General features: G+C 46.0%; 1 protein-coding gene and 1 non-coding gene across 2 annotated transcripts in view; both read right to left on the reverse strand.

The window, feature by feature from the left end:
• EPHB1 (EPH receptor B1) overlaps positions 1-17,138 on the reverse strand; it is a 298,646-nt gene that overhangs the window by 42,444 nt on the left and 239,064 nt on the right. Inside the window, exons 11-12 of the mRNA XM_060098903.1 lie at positions 9,686-9,933; positions 1,871-2,086 (exon numbers count right to left, since the gene is read on the reverse strand). Of these exons, the coding sequence (XP_059954886.1) occupies positions 1,871-2,086; positions 9,686-9,933 (464 nt within the window). The remainder of the gene's footprint in view (positions 1-1,870; positions 2,087-9,685; positions 9,934-17,138) is intronic.
• TRNAK-UUU (transfer RNA lysine (anticodon UUU)) lies at positions 15,742-15,813 on the reverse strand. The gene has a single exon. It is a non-coding gene; the product is annotated as a tRNA-Lys (tRNA).

A 17,138-nucleotide genomic window follows, 5' to 3' on the forward strand; every position in this document is an offset into this window, starting at 1 on the left:
AACCAGAAAATCCAATAAGTAGGGGAAAAGACAGATATTTTTGACTAAATGAATATGAACCAGTTTTGCAAGCCAAAAGATATCATAAACAATATCAAAAGGACAATTGTATTCTTTTGAATAAAAAAAAAGAATTGTATTTTTTTTGTACAGAAAAAGGTGAAGGAACTAATTGTATCATATATGGCAGAAAAAGGGTTAACATCTCTAACATAAAAAGAATTCCTATAAATTTCTAAGAAACAAGAAAATAACCCAATAGAAAAATAGGTAAATACATGTACAGATAATTAACAAAAGAAGACACATGAATCCCAGTAACTGTGCAAAAAGACAGTAATATCTCCAGCAGTCAGTTGAAAATGCAAATTAAAACAAAATGAGGTATCATTTTTCACCTTTGGATTAGCAAATTTTAAAATATTGATTACTTTCAATTCTGGTGAGGATGTTGGAAGATGAGCACTGTACAACCCTAGTGGAGTGTGAATGTTTACAGACTTTCAAAGCAGCAACCTGTAGTAAGAATCCCCAAGAGACACACAAGACACAGAGAAATAGGCATAGTATGATCCCATTTTTATAAAATAAAAATTTTCAAATTTTTGAACAAAGAGAAAAGTGTGAATGCAGACACATCTAATTGTTGAAACTGATGCTTCAGGACAGGGCTTGGTAAACTATGACCTAAGTACCAAATCTGGCAGGTCACCTGGTTTTTTACAGCCCATGGGCTAAGGGTGGTGTTCATACATTTTTAAAGGGTTACATTTTCAATGGTTATATAATCATGTGCATAATATACTCATTTGGTCTCTTGGCCAGCAAAGTCTAAAATATTTACTATATGGCCCTTTAGGAAACATTTACCAACCCTTGCTTCAAGGGAATTGTACGTTCTGACTTAGTCTTTCCTCTCCTCTGTATTGTTTTGATTTTTTTGATAATTATGTATTGCTTCTGCAAGCTTAAGGAATATAGGTAGGTAGGTAAGTTGGAAGATCAATCACTTTGGATGTTGTTGGGAATAGATGTAAGAAGACAAAGGGAAACCAGGGAGACTAACTAGGAAGCTACTGTAACAGTCCAGGTGAAAGAGAATGGTGCTTTGAAATAGGGTGGGTGCACAGCAGAGGTGGGAAGAAAGGGACAGACTTTATAGAAACCTATAGGAGTAGCTGAGGGATTGGACAGGGATGGGGAGGCACAGAGAGAACTCAAGACTGATTCCTAGGTTTCAGTCATTAGTTGAATGGTGCAACCACTGATTTGAAGAGATGGGGGAGGGGAAATTGGAGAGTAAATCAAGAGCTCTATTTTGGACCTGTGAAAGTTCTAAAGGGAATTGTGTGAACTAGGCAGCTGGACACAGATGATTACGCTGCTTGGGCAGTAGAGAGGGAGGCTGAGCACGAAATACAAATTTGAGAGTACTCATCATGTAGATGGTACTTAAAGCTTTCTGGAAGTGATAGGGAAAGAGAAGAGGACCAGGAGTCTACCTGGTATCACAGTGCTCAACCCAGCTGCAGCCCACTCCCTGCTGACAGCTGTCTCCAATGCCACTGTCCAAATGTTTGGATTCCCCCAAATCATCCTTTCCAAAATGTCCTCTTCATGAGCCAGGAAGAGCATGGCTTCAGAGGAGACACCGACCCTTTCTCACAGCTTATGCCCCAACGCTTGCCTGGACAAACAGCTACTGTAATTTCTCCTAGATGAATGGTCTGCCCAGCACCTGGCTCCCCCCAGTGGATAGATGAGTTCTGGTCCCAGTCCCTCCCAGTATGGTCCGCCATGGGTCCCTGCCATGAGCAGCCACTTTTCACCCCTGTCATACTTTGACCCGAGAAGACACAGAAGGACTCACCAAGGAGCTGGTGTAGGTGGGGTCTGAGGTGTCGTCCTGGAGGTAGCGGGAAAGGCCAAAGTCAGACACCTTGCACACCAGGTTACTGTTGACCAGAATGTTCCTCGCAGCCAGATCCCGGTGCACGTAGTTCATCTCGGCCAGGTACTTCATGCCCGCAGCAATGCCCCTCAGCATCCCCACCAGCTGGATCACCGTGAACTGTCCATCATTTTGCTGTAATAAGACACCAAGGGCAACCAGATCAAGATGGGCTTCAGTGGTTAAGCAGAAGCTGAGGTGCCAGGGCCCCACTGCCTTCTCCCTTCCGACTCCCATTCTCCTCCCTCTCCTTGAACACTCTGCCTTCTCCTTGCCAAGTCTTGTGGATTTCATCTCCAAATGACATCTCAAAGCCATCCAGTCCTCTCCAGCTTCACTGCCACCATTCTAACCAACTCATCATCATCCATCACCTGTAACAGCCTCCCTCCACCTTCCCCCGTCCCAATCCATTCTCTAAGGGCAGCTAGAGCCATCCTCGTAAGACGGAAATCAGGTCACGTCACTGAAGCGCTCTAATGGCCTCCCACTGTATTAGGGGAAAGTGTGGCCCACGGGGCCCCATGGGATCAGCTAGTGCCTCACCTTATGCCACTTTGTCCTGCACTCCTGTGCTAAATCCACAGTGATTGGCGACTTTTCAGTCCTCTCCCTGGCCAAGCCCTTCCTGCCTCAGGGCCCTTACACAGGCTGTTCCCTCTGTCTTTTCCCCACAATCAACACCTACTTGCTTCAGGTCTCCACTTAAATGTCACTCCCTCAGAGAGGACGTCTCTGTAGCCAGTCCCCCCCCCCACATAATTAGCACTTTCTTACTACTATCCTTCAGTGCATGCTCTTATTTTCCTTCTTAGCATGTATCACAAGGTTTAGTTTTGTGTGTGTGTGTGTCTGTCTGTCTGTCTGTCTCTGCTACTTGACTCTAAGCTCTTTGAGACAAGAACCCTCCCTCTTGCAGTCACCATAGCATTCCCAGTGCTGAGAATGTTTGAGTAGACAGATGTAGCTCGATAAACATATGCTGAATGAATGGCTGGTACATCTCTTCTTGTCTCCAGAATTAAATGTTTACGGTGTCTTGCTTGACAGTGGATAACACACCTGCCTCAGAGGGCTGGATGGTCAGGAGAAGCGCACACACCGTCTCAGAGGGCTGGATGGTCAGGAGAAGCGCACACACCGTGTCTGGCTCGTGGACTCTCCCAGTGAATGGGAACTGTTGCTACCCCTCCTCCTGCCAACCTGAAGTGCTGCCTTCTCTCCAATCACAGTTTCTTACCTGGATGGCCTCCCTCCTCCATGGTTAGAGGACAGGCTCTTCTGTGAGTGAATGTGTGCCTTCCTCCACCTCCCCAAAGCCCCTGAGTCTGGGCTCTGCCCACACTGGTTACATCAGTGCACCTTGGGCCAATGCTGCCAAGAACACATTTTCCCAACTAGTCCAGCCCCAGCTGCTCCCTAAAGGGTTATGAGTTGTATTGTGTAAGCAGAGTATGGCCCAGGCATTGAGATGCTCTGAGTGGGGGAGAGGGGGGAGGAGGCGGGGCACCCTGGGCTAGTCCAGTTACTGCTGAACACAGACCCTGGGCAAGGCAGTCCCTCCCTCTGCCCCAGGGTCCTCCTGTGAAATGCAGGAAGCATAAATAGTGTGAGGAGTTCCCATTTATTGAGCACCTACTGTCTGTGAGATGGCACCCAATGCACTCACATGCATTATCTCACTAATATGTATGGGACACATCGTTTATGCATGAGCTCCTGAAAAAGTAATTTTTTATGCAAAACTAAGTAAAGAAAAATAAAAGAGCTGTTATAAAAATACACTATTTATCAGGGAAAAAATTCCAACAATTGAAAAGTCTAACAACGGTAGCATGAATTGTTGAAGACTTTGTTTCTCATGCAAGATTGCAAGCCCGAGGGTTGGTTATGCTCCTCGCTCAGTTGCAGGAGTGGAGCAAACTGGCACTCCCTCCACTCCTTCCTGAGCCCCCAACCCCCACCAGAAGGAGGACCCCCAAACACAGTGAGTTTGACATACTCCAAGTTCCAAGTCCTCACTCAAACCTTAACCACCTCCCAATCTGCCCAGAATTCTTCCTCTGCAATATTTGCCTCTAACCAACTCCAAAAGAAAGTGCAGAGCTGCTTTTTGGAAACTGATTGGTTTTCAGCACATGGTGCCCATCTGCCAGAGCTGGATGTGCCGTGAGTGATGCAAATCTTGCTCACTAATGAACTTCACTCCACATCTCCTTGAGAAGCTAGCCCAGATTTCCCCAGCACCATCATTCCTCTAAGTAGGTCTCTGGGGATCTGCCTCTCCAGAAAGTTGTCATGCGACTTCCGCATATTAGAAAATATATTTCAGCCACAAGTCCCAAGGGTCAGATTTTTTCAATTCAGTTTGTTCCTTCTCCTCTGTAAGTGGCGACAACAATGTGGTTAAAAATAAATGTCTCCCTACAGAAGCCCACTTGTAGACAGATGTTGGCGAGGGCACTGAAGCTGGTTGGAAGCAACTTTGCCAAGAGCAGTGTTGAAAGCGTTTGCAGATTTGTGTCTATGTTTCTACTTTAAGTCATGAAAGACTTCACTGAGCTGCTTCATTTTCTGATTTGTTTGAATGTTTAGATCAGTCATCTTATAGATTCTGGTGTTGACAAAGGGCAAAAAGTGATGAAAAGTTCAGGCTTTGGAGCCAGACACACCATGGTGGGTCTGGGCTGGGTCTCTCACTGGCTGCATGCTCTTGGGCAAGTTATTTAACCTCCAGAACAGTGATTCCCACATCTGTAAAATAAGAACAGTGTGCCCATTCTTCCTGAGATTTGAGATTCAAGGTTAAATGAGATAATACATGTGGAGGGCTTAGCTCAGTGCCCCATGAATACTAAGACAGCAGCAATGACTGCTGGAATTATCAGCAAGGCCATAATGTCTCACAAATCAGCTCTTCCATGACTCCCAGATGCCTGGTGAGAGAGACGGAGGACACCTTGGACGAGGACTGCAGGGTCCTCCTGGTTTCCTGGGTGTGTGGGGCAGACATCCTAGGATCACTGCCCTCAGAGAGCCTAGTTCACAGGGCATTCTGAGCTCAGCAGTTTGGCATCTGTAATAATCATCCCCACCCTAACTGTAGTAGGAACTAATAATGCAGGCCTGAAATTAGGATCAATTAATCTACAAACTCTGATTTCTTCCCTTCTTGGCCTTTGAATGGCAAGTCATACTTCATGGAATACGTTTTCATCCTTAACTCCAGTCCTGTGGAGTAGGCAAGGCAGGCAATATTACATTGTTTTTATAGAGAAGATAAAGGAAGTCCAGAAAGTTTAAGTGATCAGCCTTAAATCACTCTGTGTGATTTTTGACTTATAACAAGAATCTAAGTCCAAACAGCAAATTGCTTCTCCATTTACATTTCATCTTTTATCAATCGGTAATGGCTGCCTCAAATGTTGTGTGGAGAAGTCTGTGTATAAGCTTTGTAGGAAGAAGATCTATGATTGATTAATGATGTCTGCCATGGCCATAGAAAGAGAAAGTAGAAACATGTCCACAAATGTGCTACTTTATCTGAATCTTTTATAATTCCTGTCCAGTGCCTTTTCCACTGGAAAATGCTGACTCTACAACACATTTTCTTTAGAATCTGCAGGAGAATCAGGTATCATGATAAGACAGTCATACCTGTTGCGTCCATAATCTTGGAAACTTAGAGATCTAAACATATTAAGATTTTCTGACATGTCCAGCTGTTTTATGTTCATTATGTTCATTATATCACTTCATTGATATAAACTCCCCAGAAAGAACTTTCAGAGATATGAGCATCAGCATACAAAGATAAATAAGACAGAAAAAGAAAAACAGATTTCTTAGAACTTTGGGAAAGGATGTGATTCTGTGCTGAGCACATGGTAAAAACACAGTTTGTAGAAGAAATACAGGCTGGGTGAAGTGATTTAAACTTTCTTCCCTTCATGAAGTGCTTTCTGCTGAAATTGCTTTTCTGCAAATTCACTGAAGCCACTTGCTGGCCCTTTTATTAGCCAGGAAGGATTTAGGTATTTCAACTTTCATTGACAAACCCACTTCAGGAAATGAAACCCTTATTTGATTTGTCTGAAGAAAATGAATCATAGATTTTTTTTTAACCTGAAAGAGCCCTTTCAAGATCATCCAGCTCAATGCCTTTAGTTTATAGATTGGGAAATTGAGTTAACGGATTTGCTCAAGGCCACAGGGTGACTCATAGCAGAGCCCAAAGCTGGGCCTCAGTCTCAGAACTTGCAACCTGGTATTCTCTTTCTGACAACTGGCTTGCTGTCCTCTAGCTCTGGCCCATGAATGAGCATCCCATGAATGATAAGTGTCCCCATTTGACATTGCTCAGTGACTCCCAAGAGTCTTCCAGTTATGACCATCTGTGAATGAACCAGCAGTAACCACAAGGCCAAGCTTTAGCCACGAAGGCCTTATGGAGCAGGTCGACCTTCTTGGCTGAGGCATAAGGCATTGAGGAGGGCTTCAGGGCTTGTGCCTAAGATTGTGGAAGAGCTACCAGGTTGAATCCCCTGAATCTGAGTGCCAAGAGGAAATGTTTAATTATGGATTTGCAGTCTACCTAACCCATGGCACAGACATTTTTTAAAAAATGGATAATTATGAACCCACTGAATGTGTGGTTAAAGAATAATGGTGTTTCCAATCCCTCCAGAATGTGAAGAATTCTGAGTCCTGCAATGAGTGAGGAGCAGTGAGCAGACTGGGAGAAGCCCTTTCCGATGTGCTCCCTGGACCCTCGATGCCCAGAGCCTCTGAGACACCCATCCAGAGCTGGAGTTGTGGTCACTCTCCAAAGCCACCACGTCTGGTGTGAAAGGACCAGTGGGGGTCGGGGAGGAAGCAGGTGCACAAATTGAAGACTAAGCCTTTTCCTTTCTTCTCTGAATGGTGATCTTAAAAGTATACTACCTCCCAGAAGATGGACCTGCAGGACGGAACTGATGGCCCACTTTTCAATTTTATCAAGCAGCAAATACATCAATTAACGCTGCTATGCTCCAGGGTTTGGTAGTGAGGCTGAAATTAGATTTATAGATTACCTGCCTCCATGCCGGGCAGGGAGTCGGACATGCTTCATTTCCCTCAGCTCCCAGCACCGCCTGCTCTGGCCGCTCCCTTCTGGCCATCCTTTCCCCTCTATTACCCTGTGCTCCTCTCTCGCCCCTAGCTTTTCTCCCACTGCCTGGGCCGCATTGTCATGAAAAATAACTGGCATCCAACCTGCCCCCATGTCCTGCGCCCCCAAAATGGAACAGGTGTGTGCAGAGCAGCGGCGCGGGATTCTGATTTTCCACAGGCTCCTGAGAATGAATCTTCTTGTTCGCCTGTGCGTTCCAGGGAGAGTCTGATCACAGTCTCCAGATCGCATTGAGAGTCTCTGTGAAGCACAGACAGGTGACTTGCAGGAAATAAATGACTCCTGATAGGTCTGGAGGCTGGTTCCAGAAAATACTTTTTCTTCTAACATTACCTCCTGTTCACGTTTATTTGGCTGACACGAGAGGTCTGGCTACAAGGACAAGAGACCGTGTACACTCAGCAAGCTCCATCTCTCCTGCCATACCCAAACGCTTTTGCTCCAGAAATGGTTCTTCGTTCAGCTAGCCTCAACCCGGTGCTCAGTGTGCTAGGTGCTGGGGTTTCAAAATACAAAGCATAACCCACACCCTCAAGGAGGCTGTACCAGGCAAAGTACGTGGGACCCATCACCTACATCAGCTGTCCCCCACCCCACCAAACAAAAGCCACTACTGCCTAATGACCCAGACGAGGCATAAAGTGTGTGCACCCCCTGCAAAGGTAGCTTCAGTATGTACAAATGCAGCTTCTAGACAAGTCCTCAGCTCCCTTTCCACACTGCAGCCCCTAAGCTCTGCTTCTGAGCTTTGGAGCCACCAGGCAGCTGCTGACAGATTACCAAATAGGCCACGCTGACTTTGGCCTATGAACACACAGCTCCACAGTTCTGTGAGCCTACCTGCCCATTCCTGAACTGTCTGGCAAATTCCTCCTTCTCCAATATCAGAGAAATTCTCTCTCTTCCTTGAAGGCTTCCCTGGCTTCCTCAGGAAGGTTTCAGTTCTTCTTTATGTGATACCTCTGTACTTCATGTACGGAAACAAAAAGTATAATCCAGGCAGATGATTGCAGGAAGCTTTGGGCACTAAGGTCCTGGGGGTCAGAGGCATCTATGCAGGTTGTATTCTCTAAAATGGGTATAACAGGACCTCCCATCTCTTATGTGTAAGAAGGCTGCTGTCCCCCATCAAGATGTGGAGCATGTTTCTTCCCCTTGAATCTGGGTGGGTCCATCAATGTGGTTGAAGGATGTTGTGTGACATTTCAGGCTAGATTACAAAACTGATACAGCCTCTGCCTTCTACTGTTGGGATGCTTGTTCTTGGGACCCAGCTTGCTGTGAGGAAGCCCTAGTCAGCCAGGTGGAGAGATGCCAGCTGATACCCAGCATCAACCATGGGACAGATGAATAAATGAGGTTTCTGACAATTCCAGGCCTTAACCCTTGAGCTTCTCCTGCTGACAACACATGGAACAGAGAGGTCTCCACCGAGGCCTACCTAAATTGCAGATTTGTGAGCAAACCAAATTGTTGTCGGGCTGAGTCACTAAAATCTTGGGGTGATTTGTTCCACAGTATTAGAGCAATGTCTCTCTCATCAATATAGGCCCAGTTCCCAGCACCTCATGACTGTTTCTATGAAACTCTACGAATGGTCCTTTGATCTTCAGCCATAGCTCCTGTTTGGTAGCTTTGGTGACATGCATAGCTGGCTACTTGGTATTACTCTGAAGCCCTTGCTCAGAAGGTCCTGCCCCATTCTTTGATGCCGCTCCTGCACCCTCTTGCTCCCAGGCTGCCCAGCTGCCCCTTTGGTCCGAGGCAGGCCTTGCTCCGTGGCCTGTGGTCAGGCAGCTTCTACCCTCCAGACATGAGCACCTCGGCCATGCTCACTCACTGCCTCTCTGAATAGCTCTGGAACGCCCCACAGAAGTGAAAATGCTTTCATTGTGGCTGCATGTGGGCATGTTCTGACAACGGTCCTTTACAGATCTCCCGGCCATAGGCCTTCAGGGACCCGCACCTCTGCTGCAGGTGGTTGGGAGCCACAGCTCTCCATCAACTCCAGGAAAGCCTTGTGGATGCCTGTGACACACTCTTCCCCTGACCTGCCCAGAAACGCCTCCTCAGAGGCCGGGACGCGCAGGCATCAGAAAAGGGCCACCTGTTTTATCTCTGAACTGTGAACAAAGAGAGCTGTCTGGGAGGGCGGCTATGCTGGGGAAGAGGCAGAGAGGGCCACCGGCATCTGCGTGAATCACGCAGGACAGCGTAGCGGCTGGAAGCCTCTTCAGTCTCTTCAATGACACCGATGGCCATTCTCCGCCTTCCTCTATCCACTCGTACTCACCCAGCAAGCACTTGTCCAGGCCTGGCTCGATGCCGTCCCCCTACAGAGGGGTCCACACGTCCTGCTTTGTTCTCTCCTTTCAGCAGCGAATCTGTTAACCTCGCTAACATCTTCAACGCCCACCCGCCTTTCATCGGGGATTCCTGAGCGGCAGGCGTCCTCACACGGACACTTGTCCCCAGCCCACTACGGTCTGCCAGCGTCCACCAGCGCCAGCATCATCCATGCCTTTGCCCTGAGGAGTAAAGGTGAGCTGAGCTGCTCTTACCCTGAGGAAAGAATCCAAGGCGCCATTCTCCATGAACTCCGTGATGATCATGACCGGCCGGCTCTTGGTGACCACGCCCTCCAGGCGAATGATGTTGGGATGGTCGAACTGGCCCATGATGCTCGCCTCGCTCAGAAAGTCCCGTCGCTGCTTCTCCGAGTACCCAGCCTTCAGTGTCTTGATGGCCACATTGATTTCCCTCTTGCCTGGAAGTTTCAAACGCCCCTTGTACACCTCTCCAAACTCTCCTGCAACAAGAACGCAATTACTACTCACTTCCTTCTGTCTGTGGAACCATGGCGGTGGGGGCAGCTTATCAAGAACAAGGGTGCCCCAAGTGGAACGGTGATGAAGGTGGCAGAAAGGAAATAGTGTCCTCTCATGGTAATGGTGACGTCCCAGAGCCAAGCAGTTCATGGCAAACACGGAAGGAACACCCAGATATGTTCTTTACCTCGGATCTCAGCTTGGGTAACTAAAGTGAAATTTCAGACTCTATATGGGTTTGTTTTTCCTCAGGTTTGGTGTTTCATTTGTATCCCAGCTGAACAATTGAAATGAAATGGTCAGTTTCACTGTGGCAGAATCATAATTCATTTTTAGCAGAGCCTAGTGCAAGAATGTCCAGGGGTTATGGGATACGTTCAGGTACTTTAGTCCTCTGAATGAGATGTAGAGCGTTTATGTTCCTACATTGCCCTGAAAGTGTTTGTGTCTATTGGGTCCCTCAGAAAACAGAAACTGAGGAGTAAGGAAGGTAAGTTAGCAGACTCTGTGCAGGATAAACGGGAGAGAAGTAGGATTGCTAGAGTCCCAGATCGTGGTGCAGACCTGACTTTATGAAAAGAAGGAGGAAGCAGGAGTGGGCAAGGAGAGGCCCAGATTGCAGTGCAGACCTGGTTGATGCAGACCTGACAGTCTCATCTAATCCAACGAGGAGCTTCAGAATAAAGAGTGCCCGTTCCAGAAAGGCCCAGGCCCTAGCGTCCCACCATGCTCAGTCACTGACTAGTGCTGCCAGAAAGAGCTGGGTCCCTGCGAGAAAGCCGAGGCAGATCTTGAAGGCGCTGCAGCAGGAGGCTGGCAGCTACCTGCACTCCTGGCAGCTGAAGAGCAAGTGGCTTTTTCAAGCAGACACGAGCCGCACACCTCCATGGGTGCCACAGCATTTCAACATTTTTGTAGTAAAATCTCCAAGAGTAAAAACAATTCTGGTGACACTATTTCACAGCTGCTTAAAAAATCTGTTGAATCCTATTCAACGTGCTTTCAAAAGTTATGATTTAACTTGGTTTTGTAACTTCAGTTCTTTCATGTGAAGCAATTTAGAATCTACTTGTAAGTGCATCGCAGAAACGGGTGTCAAAGGCCTGATAGGAGAAACATAGCTTTCTGCTGGGAAAACTTTCTTTCTCACTTTCAGCTTCTGGAAGGCGATGACGGAGCAAACTGTGAGCCATCAGATACGGTACTGGCCGAATTAGAAAAGCAAGTTAACATCTGTGATTTAGTGGGGAACTTCTTGTATTTTCTGTTGCATAGGTTGGAAGGAAGCTGCATGAAAGGCCTTTGGATGCACAACTGCTCCAGAGTCTATGGAACTTGTTAGAATCTAAGGCTGGAGGAGAGGTTGGCTTAAGCACCATTAGGAAGGTTTCAGCATGGACCTAAGATAGACAGCATGTGTAATACTGGTTTTGACATGAGATCACAACTGTTTGAGGTCAGACCAATCCTCATTCATGTCTGTAACTTGTACACACCACTGCAGTGTCTGGTACGTGGTAGGTATGCCAGTAAAAGTTGGGGTATCTTATTTATTATTATTTGTTTGGCTTTTGCTCATTCTTGGGTTACAAGCTGCTGGAGGCTCCAAAAGAAGTGGAAGTACCAGTATTTACAGTCTCTTTACAAAAGACTGTTTATGGCAGCATCTCCTTCAACAGCCAAACACCATATGACCATAACCAGGGGGATGGCTAGAAAGGGACAGCCATCCTGCAGACTGCTCTGAGCTACTGAAAACTAATAGATGAGTGAGATGTATTGGCTTCAAAAATGTCTGCATTACATTGCTAAGTGAAGCAGAAAAGAAGAGAAAGTTATATTAATAGAATGTGGTCTGTAGAATATGCCCATAGCGGGGTGGTGAATGCCAAAAAAAAAACATTATGGAAAAAATTCATAGCAAATTTACTTTCAACTTCAAATTATTTTAAAAATTGGTTACACTAGAATGGTGGGAATAGCAGTGGGGAAGTATGGATTAGTAAACTTTAGTTACTTTTATGTTTAAATTGTAACAATAAGCATTGTCTTTGCAGTTCAAATGAGTAAAATGAAAAGTACTGAATAACAACCACCTGTCATATATGTGTGCTTCTCTATGTATATATATTTGTGTAGAGTATGTATATGTATGTATGTATACATACTTGTGTATATACATGCATATATGTATGTGTCTGTATGCATGTGTGCATATATTGTATATATGGATGTGTCTCTATATATTTTTGTATGTATATATATGTGTCTGTGTATAGAGATATATGGAATCCATCTCTCTGACACCTCCACCTAGTTGTTATCCAATAACTATGAGCTGAATGAATACAGCTTGCATATTTAATAAGTAGACTAACTGAAGAATATCAGTATTTCTTCCCTGTTGTCATACTAATGAGTTCTATTTTCTTTTAGTAAAAAGACACGGTTGAGAGTGAGGGGAAGGTGTGCTAATATTTCTTCTTGGGGGAGATAGTACACCAAGATGTCTTGACTACCTGCTCTGTGCCAGGTACCGTGCTGGGCTCTTTGCATGTCTTAATCCTCACAGCACCTTCATGAGCTGGGTATTCTCATGCCCACTTTACTAATAAGGAAACTGAGGCATGAAGGAAACATGCCTCAGACCCCAGGTCTGTGAGGCAGAACCAGGGATACTCCCCGGGCCTGTCCCTTTTCCTGCCATACCGCCTCTCAGAAGGTGTGTTCGGTTAGCAGTGCCACAGGGAAGAGAGCTGGGTGGATGTGAAGTCACAACGCAGGGACCACTGTGCTCCAACTGTGCAAGTCCTAACCATTCATATGCAGTTACTGTTATAGTGACTCAGGAACCAGGGAACAGCAAACACAGTGTGACTGAGACAGGCTGGGATCTGGGACCCTTTGCTGCAGTGCTGCAGTGCTTGCACCTGGACACACCTCTCCTCAAGCAACAAAATACAAGGAAACTACATGGGACTAAAAATAACTGCATGCATGTGCAAAATTATGGACAAAAATGCAAAGAGACCAAAAAAACCCAACTGCCACTTTTGCAGAGCCCAGAGCGAGAGCAAGGAGTCAGGAGCAAAAGCAGGGCACCGCGCATGCCCCCTGTGCACCACACCTCCTAAGGGGTGGGCAAAACACCTAAGCCACCCCTCCAGACTGACCCCTGCACACACACCATATAAGAAACAAGCTCGCCCCTCCTGAGGGAGCTAGCAAGCAGGGAAACTGTTGTTTGTTCTCACTCCACTCTGCTGTAGCAGGGGTCACAGTAAAGCCTTGCCTGAATTTCTTGTCTGGCCTCCAGTCAATTTTTATTGATTGGGGAAGGCCAGGAACCCTGGTTGGTATCAGGACTACCTTATAGACAAATATCGTATTCATGGAAAGTTCCTGCCCGGCTAGTCAGATGAGACCAGAACATTTAGGAATCAGGATATTTATGAATTTCTACACATCAGTCTGGGGAGTGTGTAAAAGTGCCCCAGGTGAATCTGCTATTCCCCACAACATGCACATAAACTCCCCAGTTGAGGACTTCTGTTATATGCCAGCGTTCCCAAAGTTGGCTGCCCACTGCAATCCCCTGGGAAGCTTACAAAGCACAGAGGCCTGGGTCCCACCTCCAGGAATTCTGTTTAGTTGGTCTGGGTGCAGCCTGGGCACGGACATAGTTAAAAGCTGCTCGCAGGAGCAGCTACGTAATTTGCAGGGCCTGGTACAAAATGAAAATGCAGCACCCCCTGTTCAAAATTTATTAAGAATTTCAACACTGTGACAACAGAGCATTAAACTAAGTGTGGGCGCTGCTGAGCGTGGGGCTCCGTGCGACCACACAGGTCCCATGAAGCCAGGCCTAGCTGCCCAGGTGGTTCTGAGGAACAGCCAACGTTGAGAGCCAGGGGTCTAAACCACCCAAGCGTATTTCAAGCGGATTAGGGAACTGCTAAAGGCCCTGGAGTACCTGGAATTCATCCCTACATTTGAATTCATTTGAAAGCAATGCTTGCCTACAAGCTGCCTTTCACTGCACAGGGCTTGACACATAGTGTGGGCTTTGTAGCTGTGAGCGGAGAGAAAGAAGAGAAGGAAGGAAGAAATGAGTGAAGGTGTGGCTTTGCAAAGTCCTATCTGTATGGAACAGTGTGGGCTACGTAAATTCATTTCCTAGTTGACAAATGTCATGCCATTGTTTAATCTTTGTGGCTGACTGGTCTTCAGGTGCAGTGTTCCTAATACTTTAGCTCTAAATTATATCCTCTGTAGGGGTCTCATCATATAGTTTTTTGAAATTATAAATAAAAATGTGCTCTCCTGAGAGGATTTTTAGGGCAGTGAAATTACTCTATATGAAATCAAATGGTGGATACACGTCATTATACATTTGTTCAAATCCACAGAATGTACAACATCAAGAGTGAACCTTCACTATGGACCTTGGGTGATAATGATGTATCAGTGTAGGTTTATCAGTTGTAACCAATGTACTGCTCTGCTGGGTGATGTTGATAATGGAGGAGGCTATGCATGTGTGGGGCAGGGCGTATATGGGAAATCTCTATACCTTCCACTCAGTTTTGCTGTGAACCTAAAACTGCTCTAAAAAATAAAGTCTTTTTAAAAAAGAAAGTTCTCTCCTTGGGTAGGGAGAGATGGGTTCTGTATCGTTACTGCTCTTGGAAATCTGCTCTATAATCACTGGAAAGCAGTGGTTTAAAGGATGATGATTCTGTAAAAATAGCTCTTTTTCTGTGTCTGACAAAGAAATGACTTCATAATCCCCAAGCCCGGAGATTTTCAAACCACCAACTGCCAAGGAAGTCACTTAATCCACAGTCCTTACTCGGAGGCTGTGCTCCACCCTGTAATTAAGTGGCCCTCATTGCAGCTGGGGCAAACTCTGGCCAGAGGAAGAAACTCTGGAGGAAGAAGCTTGAGGCTACACCATCCTCCCTTCCTTCTCCGCTCACTGGACTTGGGGCAGGGTGCTTCACTTGTTCAGCCTCAGCTTTCTCAGCTCTGTTGGACAAAAGGAACTGATCAACTGTGGGGCCTTCCTAACAGGGCGTGGGGTCTCTGAAAAAGTGCTTTGTAAACTACACACTGTTGGAGACACAGGTGGGTAGTGATTTTAAAAAGACAATCCAGGGGTAGAGAGTCGGGTGGGAAGTGAGGGTAGGGTCATGGGGTAGGGAGTGGGGATGGGTAGTGGAAGAGAAAAGGTAGCAAACGTAGGTTTCTGCAGCCTAGCGGGACTTGAAGGAGGCTGATCCAAGACACAGCAGAGCATCTTGCCAGGGGTGCTGGTAAGTCCCCCTGCCAGGTATCTGGGCATGGAGGGTGTCTTCAGGTAAGCCCGGGGTGTTAAAGTCTGGGGCCTCTGGCCCCCTAGCACCGCCACAGACTCCTAGGTAGTGGGAGTCGATGGGCCCTTTTTAGTAGCAAACAGAAAACCAAGACCCTGTGTCACTTGCAGTCTGAGTGCTGTCACCTGTGATCTTTGACTTCAGGTTCTCATACTTTGCTCAGGGAACTATTTTTGCTTTTTGGACACCTTTCCTGTCATTAGGGCCAGAACTTGAGGTCTGTGGTGCTTCGATTTGCCATGATCTGAACTCTATAGAGCTTCCTTTCATATGAGCGCCGAAACATGGCCATCCATTTTTCATCTTTTTAAGAAAAATTCTTAATGCCTAAAAAATATTTTCAACAAATGAAGCATTAGTATTGTATTTATTTATTTTTATTTTGGCTGCACCGTGAGGCTTGCAGGATCTTAGTTCCCCAACCGGGGATTGAACCCTGGCCACAGCAGTAAAAGCACTGAGTCCTAACCACTGGACCACCAGGGAACTCCCCAGCGTTATAGTTAAAATAGATACTTACAGGAAATGACTGGGTAGTGGTTATGGTTGGTTCTTTCTGTACAGCTCGTTGACTGATAGTAATTGCAGCCAACCTAACTTTGGTCTGGCTGGACTGTGACTGGCACACACCTTTGCAGCTGACCTTGGACCCTCTCCTACAGCTGAACAACCTCTTGGCTAGGACTGGCACTAAAGTAGCTCCAGCTTCATGCCAGTTTAGTGCCAGTGATTCTTAGCAGTTGTTCTCAAAGTGTGGCTCCTGTCCAACAGCATCAGCATCACCTGGAAACTTGTTAGAAAATGCATATTTTCAAGCCCCATTTATACCCAACTGGATCAGAAGTTTAGTATAGGGCCCCGTGACTTGGGTTTCAACTTGCCTCCAGGTGATTCTGATGCCTGGCTCCGGTTTGAGAACCATGGCCCTCAGGGCTGTCAGCTGAGTGTCATTTTGCCAGTTCCTGTCACTGCCCTCACAGACAGCTGCTGAAATTATTCCCTACAAGTTTCAGCTCCTTGACAAAGTGAAGAAGAGAGGAAAAGTGGCTCAGCAGCATTAAATGCCTCAACTATTATATGTAAAATTAGAAGGAAAGAATTTTCAATTTTTGAAAATGAAACATCCAACCTGCCAGCAGGCATTTCAAGCACTAGCTGTTGGGTATGTGCAGTGTGGATCTGCACACAATTGCAGTCTTTTTTTTTTCTTCTTTTTTTTTAGCAGCATTGTGAAGTCACAAACTGCTTTAGTGAGGGAAAAAGGAAAGCAGAGCTTCTTACTACTAGTTCAAGCTTCCACCGGAAAAGAAACTTTTAAAGAATTAATTTAAACTAGGTTTTTAAAGTATGATTTCCAGCAAGTTTTCACACTGTCCTGTGCAAGATAGGTTATGGCTAAACCAGGGATAGTAAAACCATGGCAGGCATTCCATCACCTCCTGTCCGTGCACCCAGGACAGACATTACTAATTGATCACAACCCTATTTCTCCTCAGCAGAGTTCCCCAGGTACCCATTACCAGGCTACTGGGGTTGGCAAATGAGATGGAATCTAATTAATAGCCACGGTGCCCACAATACCTAATACCTAGATGGTGAGAGTAAACCTAGTTTTCTCTTTTCTCATAGCTTCTTGTCATCATTAGACAACCACATACCTAGATATTACTTATTTTCTTAATATAAGCAAGCACATATAATAAAAAATGCTGAATATCTTGGCCCTCATTGTTATCCTTCTTAAGGAAATAACTGATCATACTAGAATAGGAGGACCAGAGGATGGGACAAGGGTATTCTAGGAAGAACAT

This window comes from Mesoplodon densirostris, chromosome 5 (assembly GCF_025265405.1).
Source record: "Mesoplodon densirostris isolate mMesDen1 chromosome 5, mMesDen1 primary haplotype, whole genome shotgun sequence".
Classification (NCBI taxonomy): domain Eukaryota; kingdom Metazoa; phylum Chordata; class Mammalia; order Artiodactyla; family Ziphiidae; genus Mesoplodon; species Mesoplodon densirostris.